This window comes from Lactuca sativa, chromosome 4, assembly GCF_002870075.4.
Source record: "Lactuca sativa cultivar Salinas chromosome 4, Lsat_Salinas_v11, whole genome shotgun sequence".
Classification (NCBI taxonomy): Eukaryota; Viridiplantae; Streptophyta; class Magnoliopsida; order Asterales; family Asteraceae; genus Lactuca; species Lactuca sativa.
Genome location: NC_056626.2, coordinates 55036533 through 55048038, shown reverse-complemented (window position 1 = coordinate 55048038; position 11506 = coordinate 55036533). Strand labels below are relative to the sequence as shown.

General features: G+C 32.6%; 1 protein-coding gene across 1 annotated transcript; it reads left to right on the top strand.

Annotated features, from left to right (window-relative positions):
* The first annotated feature begins 4929 nt into the window (after positions 1-4929).
* On the top strand, positions 4930-7388 carry LOC111876832 (cytochrome P450 CYP736A12). The gene is made up of 2 exons (XM_023873404.3): positions 4930-5615; positions 6317-7388. Exons 1-2 carry the CDS (start codon positions 4941-4943, stop codon positions 7142-7144), a joined length of 1503 nt encoding a protein of 500 aa, XP_023729172.1. The 5' UTR covers positions 4930-4940; the 3' UTR covers positions 7145-7388.
* Positions 7389-11506: the final 4118 nt, after the last annotated feature.

Below are 11506 nucleotides of genomic sequence, written 5' to 3'. Positions count from 1 at the left end.
GGAGACCTTGTAGTAAGAAGATCGTATCCCAACGTTTAGTTCTTAGCTAGATTTCTCCAGTTCAAGACTTTCATGCAGTTGTCTAATCTTCCAATTTCTGCGTTGGGGTCATCGCCAATTGTTGTATTTCCTTTCAAATTGTCTTGGATGTGGTTATGTTATTAATTTATAGGGTTTCTTCGTGCTTTAAAGATCTGGGTGTGTTAGGAGCCCATGTTGAGGGTTTTGAGGAGGGCTTCCTTTTCTGTTCTTGTTTGATTGGGACTTGGAAGTGTGAGTCACGACCCAAAGGTCTAGTAGGTTTCGTTAAGTCTTGTTAGTTCGATGTACATTATGTTAGGTTGTGAGTGTCGTTATTGGTTAACGAACCCGGGGTTAAGCCCGAATGTTGTTATTGGGTAGTGGATCGAGGGTAACCCTGAGTGTTGTTATTGGTTGGTGGATTGTGGGGTAAGCCCGAGTGATGCCAGTAGATAGCAGAGCATTATAATTTTAGCCAAGTGAGTATATGTATTGGTTTAGTATGCGAACAAGGGGTTTTGTTCAGGTTTCGTTAGTGCATTTATATGAGGATATTTTTGATGGTGGCTGGCCATGTTTTCCGTAACTCAGTTTACCTATAGGATGACACGAGGCCATAAGATTTCGAACATGTCGAATCTGTAAATTCTTAGTCCGCATGTTGGTTGTATAGAATGTAGTTACTCGGCAGGTTGTCAATCACAACCTCAGAATCCTAAAATTTTTGATTAAGGATATCGTTTCTCTTAAGATTGTTTTGTTGAGAGAAGTGAGAGATCATCCCTTCGATGGAGCGACGTCGTGAGTTTTTGGGTCAATATGATTGAGATTCAGGTAGCTCTGTCTGTCTAGAGATCAGGTACGATCTTGAAGTCTTCAACTTATGAATAAAGGGTGGTCCTACTCGATGTTGGTCAGTGGCGACGGTTTGGCATGATTTATTGTTGGGTCACATGGTTATCAAAGAAAATAGATTCAACTTTGGGGGTCGGTGAGAAGTTGTTTGGTTAAGGTTTTGTTCCAATATTACAGCAGATGTCATTGTGACCTTTGGAAGTTTCTACTCGGATAAGGTTTATGTGCTTCGTTCAGTACATCCTGAGGATTGTTGTCGCAGTTTCGAGTATTTAGAGTGGTGTTGGTTTGTGCATGGTGGGGGTGAAATTGGGGAAAACGCTAGGGGTTGAAGGGTGTTTCTACAGTAAGTTATATGGACATATTTTAAGGACAAAATCAAATTTAAGTCGCGGAGAATTATAACACTCGTTTCCTGAATGGATGCCCACAACATGGTGTGAGATTAAATGAAGCGTGTGTTTTGGAAATACTACGGTATTGTATGAAGATGGCCACACCATGGCAGCCGCTGCAGCTCAAACCCAAGATTTTTAGGGTTTCCCTCATATATATAAACACCTTAACTCTCATTCTAGTTCATTTTCTTCAGCCTCCACCTCCCCATCTCGAAACCCTAGCCTCCATAGATGCTTGAGAGTCAATTTCCTTGATTTTGAGGCTTATTCTTTGGTTTTTGGTGGAGCTTTGGAAGAGGGAAGTTCACAAGGAATCAAGGAAACAAGAAGCAAGCCTGGATACAACATTATCTTTAGTTTTCTGATTTGTTGGAGGTATAAAGTTAATACATTGACCTTTCTTCTAAATATATGTTCTAGCTCATATTTGGGTACTTTTGGTCCCTTTCTTCGAGGTTATTGGAGTTTGAAGAACTCTAGAACTTATGGTGGCTTTCCTAGGTCCTTGGACTTCCGTTGATTAAGAAAAAGGAACATATTTGGTGTATATTGTGTCCATGTTCAAGTTATAGCCTCACTAAGGACTTACTGGACTTAGAATGCTAAATCTAGCCTTGGTATGTAGTCCTAATGGATAAAGTTGGAAACTATATCCATTAAGTTAGCGTGGAAGAGTAAATATGGAGGTACGAGCTGTGATCTATAAGGATTAATCTCTTAATGAGAGAAATGGCATTCTGCCAGTAGCCACAACATGGCAATGGGTAGCCATGACGTGGTGAAGTTTAGAATCGCGACTATCTTGTCCTGAAATTGCCAAGACGTGGCCATGTTCTGCATGTTGACTTGACCTTGCGTTCCCACAACGTGGCCAAGGAGGGCCCACGATGTGACCAAGGAGGGCCCACGAAGTGACATTAAATTTGAGCAGGTTGACCATTGACTTTTTGGCCACTTTTATTTAGGGTCAAATTTGAAGGATTTGGTCTGTTGATTAAGGCTCTACCTGGTTTTTGGTACGCGTAGGTCTCCGGGAGCAATCAGTGCTGAAAGTGAGTGTGTCGCGGGGTTCTTGGGTTTTCGATTCAAGTGATTTTCCTCACTGTACCCATAGGTCGAAGGCACCAATGCCGACCCAATAGATTTGGTTATGTATCCTTATGTATAGGATGTTGTTGTGCTGTAGTGATTATATATATATATATATATATATATATATATATATATCCTTATGTATTAGGATGTAGGAGTAGTGGTATGCTGGTTAGAGTATCAGTAGGATGGTTATCTTCTAGTGGAATGCCCTGTGATGTGATGTGAGGGGCCTTGTAGGCGGTAGTGAACTGTTCGACATATAGATTGATAGTTGCATGTGCTTATGTTCCTACTTGATTTCTTTACATTTCGACATTGATAGGTTTCATAGGTTACAAAAAATCATGTGGTGAAAAATAACTTAACTCTTAAGTTCACATGCAACCTAATTGGATCTATGTTTTCACTATTGAAAGTTATAATCTATGAACATCAAAGAACCCTATGGAAACCCTATTATTTTTGAAAATCATAAATACGTTAGGGTTTGCATACCTTTTGATTATTCTTGTAAATAACTAACAAAATCCTTCCTCAAATGCTCTTGGAAGAAAGCACCAGAAAGCTCTTGCCTCTAATGGTCCACACCAAAACCCTAGCAACTAAGAAAACTTGAAGAGAGAAAGGAAACGGAAGACAATTTTTGGCTATACTCTTGAGGTATCAAGTGGCTGAAAATAAGAGGGTTTAAGGCCCTATTTACATCTACACTAGGATCTGGAAACCATAATTTGAATATAATACTACTATTTCAAATTAGGTAATTATCCAATGTCCTAATTATCTTCAAGTGATATTATAGAAACCCTAGAATTATACTCCAAAACTGTCCATGACTTTTGGGGAAGGTTCTGGAACTTTTTTATTCAACTATTGAACAATTATAGCTTAGGTCCTTACACTTTTAAATTAATCTGATTAATCCAAAAGTTAACTCTAATTAATTTCTGATTAATTCTTAATTAAATAATACTAATTCTAATGAATATATTAATCTCATAATATATCAATAAATTATTTATTGCTATTTATTAATCATATAATAAATCAATAAGTCATTCTCCCTCTCCAAAAGTCATCCTATTAAATTACTAGGTTTGAGGGCAACCCAAAAGAACTTTGCTAATAATTCAAGTATATACCAATTTAGTCATTATCTTATACATCTAATCCAACATACATATTGTGACGGTTAGGTTGAGGTAGTCATGCTTTGTGTTGTAGGCCATGATACTAGGTGTGGGCCGGTTGTAAGCCATAGGCATGGAGGATAGGGAGGATCGGTTGGGTTGAGACAACATGCCAACATACCCGGGGCAATCTGGTTTTTGTGGCTGTGGACCCGAGGGCAATCCAATCTTTGTGACCGTGAGACCGGTGTGCATACATTATATGTGTATTGTGGTGTGTGGTATTTTGGAGGAAACTCACTAAGCATTGTGCATATCCAATTGCTTATGTTTTCAGGTACCATCAGTGATCGTGGGAAGACGAAGACGTGACTGTACACATAACAATGAGGATACCGTATTCACTTTATTACTTTGATTTTTAACAATATACGTCGGAAGAAATAGTTTTCTAGACTTGTAGTCTAAATATGTGAAGTCCTAACTTAATTAAAAATGAAAAATTTTGATGTGAAAATTGGAACATTACATGTGACTTTCTCATTCATATGATGAAGATCCTCATACCTCCGATCCACTTAAGTCTTCAACTGTCACCTTTGAGTTGTACCTCCAATCCACTACTCTTTAAATTTAATGTTTTCCATGAAATCATCCATGTTTAAACAGGTTGACGGGTCAACTCGTATCTTTAATAAATAGGTTGACAGGTTGAAAAACTCAATCCAAACGCGTTTATCTTCGTGTCAGTTTCATATCGTGTCGAAAAAAAATAAAAAGCTATATGCTTTATGATAATAATTGATTAATAAAAAAACAAATAGAAATAGATTATAAAATAAAGTCCACTGGAAATACTCTAAATTAATTAGATTTTTTTTTTGGAATAAATAAAAAACACTATTATACATCGACCAAGATACTATATATATATATATATATATATATATATATATATATATATATATATATATATATATATATATATATATATATATATATATATATATATATATAATAGCAAATTAATAAAAATCAATTCCTTTAATTAGTAAATATATAAAAATATTAATATGCTAATACATTAGTAATAGTGTTTTATTATACTTATAGAAAATAATTAAAAAGAACAAGGATCACGTGCTAATTGACCATGCATGGGTCGGTGAAATAATCACTTTGGAAGAAGTTATTCAAGGACAACTTTCTAATTTTAAAAAAGTTAATAAAATGACTTCGGCAAATCCGATAACCGTGTTAATTAGGTCAAAGTGAGCACAAACACGTTATGAAAAATTACAAACATAATATGCCAAAAAAAAGTTTTAATCGGCTAATGCTAAGAAGAATCCATAAAGTCCATCAACCCAAGCCATCTATTTATACATCTATCATCACAAAGATAATCTGTACCATAGACGCTTAAACAAACGACTTGACAATGCCTTCTTTTGAACTTGCAATACTCCTAGTTTTCACCGGAATCTTATTTTGGCAATGGTGGTCAACTCATGTCCACCGTAAAAAACTACCACCAGGCCCCATACCCTTACCAATCATCGGAAGCCTCCACTTATTAGGAAATCTCCCACATCGTGCCCTCCACAAGCTCTCCCAAAAGTATGGCTCCATCATGTCCATCCGCCTTGGTTCCATCCAGTCTGTGATAGTCTCTTCACCAGAAGCCGCCAAACTCTTCCTTGGAACCCATGACGCCATTTTTGCTTCTCGTCCCAATACAGAAGCTGCAAAATACCTATCTTATGGTAGCAAGGGAATGACACTTACGGAATATGGACCATACTGGCGCAGTGTGCGAAAGTTTTGTACGTTGGAACTGCTGAATGTTATGAAAGTTAAATCTTTTGCAGGGATGAGAAGGGAGGAAATTAGGTTGATGGTGGAGGAGATGAAGGTTGCATCAATGGAGCGTAAGGTGGTGGATTTAGATGAGGCTGTAGGTGCGTTGGTTGATGGAATGACGTGTAGGATGATTTTTGGTAAGAAAAATAAGGATAGGTCTATTTTCAAGGACGTACTTGATGAGACCATGGAACTAGCAGGTGCCTTCAATTTGGCAGACTATGTGAGAATATTAGCTCCGTTTGATCTTCAGGTACGTAATTTCATAATCTTCAGCTCAATTTTGCCAAAAGTTCATAGAGATATTTTTATTAAATACACAAAAAAATATGTATACTAATATTTGCATGTTTGCTAATCGAATCAAACATTGGCTTTATGCAATATGGCGGAACCTTTAGCCCAGGTTTTCAACCTTATTAGTATACCAGATCCTGATTTTCTATAGCGAAAGATGATTTTTTTTTGAAAAATGAATTATAAGACAGCCAATGCATTACATAGAACAAACCAAGTTTGTAACAATTTTTTTTATAATATAAACGCAAGTTTTCATATATTGTAGTTCTTTTTTTTAATCTCTTTTTTGAAAAATTAATCATCTTTATATTTCTAACAACGGTAATTTATTAACATAAATCAACCACAAATATAAGTAAATGTATAGAATTTAGTAAGAACCATCATAAGTGGAGTATAGTTTTGTTTTAAAATAGTACTTATTTTGGCCCCCTCGATTAAACTGCTAATATTCTAAAAGAATATATAATAGTAACATACTAATTATGTTTCTTTAGGATAACAACATTTTAGAAAGCTAATACATCAAAATCGTGCATTTCATACATTTTAGACATGATTGGCTTTTATAGTTGCTTTGAGTTATTAATTGTCTTGAGTCTTGAGAAATATATCAAAGATTCTGATCTCATTTCTCATATTCTGGATTTGCAGGGCTTAACTAAACGTTTTAAATCATTAGAAAAAGGCATTGATGAAATGCTCGAGACATTGATAAATGAGCATGAAGAACACAATCTTAACGGTTCTCAAAGGTCTGATGAAATGGATTTCATTGACATATTGATGTCACTAAAACAACAATATTCAAATACCCATGGTGAGCTATCATATACAATTGATAGGTCTAGCATGAAGGCCATTTTACTAGAAATGGTAGCCGGGGCCCGTGACACTGTAAAAACTTCAATTGAGTGGATATTAGCTGCACTTATCAAGCACCCTAGAGTAATGAAGGAGCTCCAAAAAGAATTGAAGACCGTGATTGGAGATAAAAATGAGGTTGAAGAAGCAGATTTGACAAAGCTAACTTACTTGCACATGGTAGTTAAGGAGACTTTTCGGCTTTATCCGGTCTCTCCATTATTGATTCCGCATGAATCTATGGAGGATGTCATAGTTGATGGTTACTATATACCAAAGAAGACTCGTGTTATTATAAATTATTGGGCATTTGGACGTGACCCAAACCTTTGGTCTGAAAATTGGGAGGAGTTCCTTCCAGAAAGGTTTCTTGCCAAAGATATTGATTTCCGTGGGGCTGATTGTCAACTTATACAATTTGGCATAGGAAGAAGAGGATGTCCTGGAATGAACATGGGGTTACTGAACGTTGGTTTAGTGATTGCTAACATTGTACATTGCTTTGAATGGGAGCTACCAGATGGAATGTCACCAAGTGATCTGGATATGAATGAAAAGTTTGGTTTAACTATTCCTCGTATTAAGCCTTTATTAGCCATTCCAATATACCGCAATTGAGGAAGCAATTGAAGGGATTAGAGTTTGTTCAGGACACTCGACAATCAAAGAAGGAAACAAACTTTTGGGCTACTTAAGTTTGAATCGTTCATTTTGTAAGGTTTTCATGTGTTTACTAGGCGAATATATAGTTAAAATATTGCAAGTTCATGTTAAAAATAATTATTCTATTTATATTAACTATGAAATAATGTATAGTTTCTTACACTAAATTTTTATGTAAAATTGTAATGATTTCTAACCGTATTATAACATCTGTTAAATCATATCATTTAATATATATTCTCTAACGAGGGTTTTCGGGACAACTTTCGTGCGCTCACTAATCCCTTGTTGCGAACATGAGACTATCCCTCATGTCCTGGTTTTGAACATTGATCAATATGTTATTCACCATATCTTTCATATGTCTTACCAAGTCATCACAACCCAAGTTAATGTAATGTAATTTATAATGTTATGTTATTTTTAATTATTATTATTGTTAAATAATTTAAAGCCCATTTACTTGTAAAATTTTCAATTATTATGAAAAAATTGGTTTTGGATATTTTTATTTAAATCCACATGACTATTTAGTTTTACATTTAAAAATATTGTAAAAGAAATACTTGAAATACTTTTAAGTTTATTTAATACTTTGATGTATTTAAATATATTATATTTAAATATATTATATTGTTAATCCAAAAACTTATGGTAATAATTCACGTTCAATAAAACATTTAAATTATAATATATATATATATATATATATATATATATATATATATATATATATATATATATATATATATATATATATATATATAGAGAGAGAGAGAGAGAGAGAGAAAGAGAGCTATGTTCAAATGTGGATTGATATTTATTATGCGGACGTGTGGACAATGTTATTCTGTGAGAATTACAAAGAAAATATATTGTTTGATAATATGAATACATTCAATCTTATATAACTATTGTCATTATCACACATTCTCACTAATTAAATCGTCTATATGGTTATTATAGAGTTTTTTTTATTATTATTCTCATTCTGTCAAAATATTTATTGAGTCGTATTCTGACAGAATGAAAATGAGTGAAAAACAACGTGTGAGAACAAAAATAAATAAGAATTAGTAAGAAGGTATGAAAATGATGATAGTTTTGTAAGGTTGAACGTATTTGCATTACTAAACAACGTATTCTCTTAGAAATTCTCATAGAATACCACTATCCAAACGTCCGCAGAATAATTGTCCATCCACACTATAACCTAGCCCTTATATATATATATATATATATATATATATATATATATATATATATATATATATATATATATATATATATATATATATTGGAATGAAATATGAAGAGTTTTGAGGGTTTCAAATGAAAGTGATGAAAAAAATACTTTTTTATAATATAATATAGATATAGATATAGATAGATATATACACTAAACGGATATCCGTGCATTGTTATGATATTTAATTTCGATTTTATATAATAGTAGCTAATACATTAAAATATTTAAGAATAAATAATATATAGGCATTTCTCAAGTTTATTTGATATTTTAACTTAGGTTTTATATTTAACATAATATCTATATTAAAATTTATAACAGAACAGATAATTAATTATATATTTGTAGAATTAAATATATACTCTTTTACTTAGAAAAATATTCAGGTTAACGAATCTAAAAGCATTTACATGAATAAATTTAATATATTTGCATATTCGAATAAAGCATATTTCAGAAATAATGACAATTTGAAAAGATTCACATATCGGCAAATTTTTATATGAAAAATGTGACATATTAATGACTTTTAATTAACTCTTTATTTGAAACAACACAAAACAACCAGTTATGTAAAACAGATTGAATTAAATATTATTCACATTATCTATATAACATATGATTCATAACATACATATGACTAAATTTATATTAATGATTCAATCAAAACATAATATTTACAAAAAAGTTATATTTATACTAATGATTCAACCAAATAATTAGTATGTATATTAATGATTCGACCGATATAAATTAATAAATTAAGTATATTAGATTTAAAATATAACAATTATTATTGAAACTAGAATTACAAAATAACTAATATATTAATTGAAAGCAAATTAAAAGGTTTTAGTTATGTACAAGTAAATATGTTTCTTCTATAAAACATATACATAAATAATCTAATTGTGTTTTCAATAAATTAATACAAACAACATCTTTCTTAATAAATCAAAATCTTTTTATCATATGGCTTCTTCTCATTCATTTTGACATATGCATTTTCTAGAATTTTTGCATTTTCTATTTTCCACTTGTTATTTTATTGTATTTTTCATTTTATTAATTTAAAATTCCATATTTAATATATAAGGTAATATATATGTAAGATATTTATTAGAAATTGTTTATATATGTAATGTATTCAATGTATTAAAGTCTCATTAATTTTAATAATTAAATTTTTTTTCTTATTTTTCTTATAAATTCAAATTTCTCAAATTATTAAAATTTCATATTTTTTTAAATAAACTCATGTAATACATGAGTCTCACACGTAGTATTGTAATAAAATAATATAAATATATTATATTCTTTTTTTCACGTAGGGAATGCTCTTACAGTGCATTTCGTATTAGATTTGCCAATAGATGCCTATGTGTCGTGTCATGTCACGGGTTGAACAAGAAAAGAATGGTAAAAATCCAAAATGAACTATAAAATGCATAGGATAACATAACCAACATGACCCATAATTAATCGGCGTAACACCTGAAAGAGTTTTAACAGTTTACATGAATACACAAGCCTACATATTTTTATTAACCATTGTATACGAATCTATATTCAAGCCAAACGTAATAAAATTTGTTAATCTCAAACCATATTCCAAGTTTTCAACATCCAACTACTCATAAGATATGCTTTTAAGCATAATTTTTTTTTCTTTTTAAAAGTCAAAAGTTATTAATCCAAACTCCACATTCCAAATTGAATTCACAAAATATTTTAATACAAACTAGAAAGGTTACCCCCGCTACGCAGGAGCCAGAAGCTTTCAATGTTGTTTCCGACAGACATAGAAAGTGCAAGGATGAAAAGTCCGGGCTTTGCCCCAGACCGTTTTTTTCATGTTTTTATGAAATAATATAAAAATTTTGAACGCAAGGACCAAAAGTGTCAAAATGGCTAAAGAATTAAAAGAGTAGGAATTATCAACTTTTTAGAAAAGGGATCAAAGTTGTCAAACCGTTAAAGTTTTGTGGCCAAACTTTAAATATTAAAAGATTCCTAAAAAATATAAAAATATTGATTGTAAGGACCAAAAGTGTCAAAATGGCTAAAGAATGAGCAGCAAAGTTGCCAAAAAACATTCAAGTTTACTATTCCTAACTTTGAAGCCCAACAATAATACAGGGACCAATTCTGCCAAAGAAATGACAAGTTCACTATTCATAAGATTCATTTCTTTAATATATATATACACACACACACAAATCAATAAGTACAACAAAAGACGATTAAATTACTTAAGTTGTATCATGTAGATCATTTTTTTTAGAAATGGCTAAAGATAATACTAATGGGTAAACACCTAGAAAGAAACTAGATGAAGCCCAACAACAAAAGAACGCAGTGAAATAGAGCTAATAATTCCCGTCGAGGTAGGTGTTGACCCATTAATACAAGTAATCAAAAAGGCACATGCCCAGTCGCACCACCTAATAATTCCCGTTGAGACTCTATGTCTTAACCAAAAATACACTAGTGATTTGATGTCATCTGCTACTGCTACTTTAGTGGGACTTGATTACACGTGCTTGAAAATTTTGTCATTACAGGCCTTCCAGAGACACCAAATCATTCCATAACAGATCATCGTGAGAATCCTTCGTTTCTTTGGGCAGTGAATCCATTTAGAAGTGAACTTCAATAGTTCCATTAGAGAGTTCACGGGCCCAAGAGTAATTTCACACAACCTAATTATCCATTCCTGCACAACAATGGCAAAATCACATTAAGCGAATATATGATCAACCCATTCGACATTTTGCTAGCTGTACCCACAATTTGTAGAAGCAATGTTGACACCTTGGGAAGTAAGTACTATAACCGAAGGAATTCTACCCTAATTTTCCCTCCACATGAAACGTTTAACCTTAAGCAGAACCTCTTTCAGTCATTCTATTTTTACACCTGATAGCGCACGTAGGGGTAGATTCGTCCAGCTTCCTTTGAAAGGCCTCTACGGAGTATAGGCCATGAGAACCAATATTACAAGACCATGCATCAGGTATATGTCTACCATGTTGTTTCCTGGCTCGCTTTCGTGATCACTACCTTCG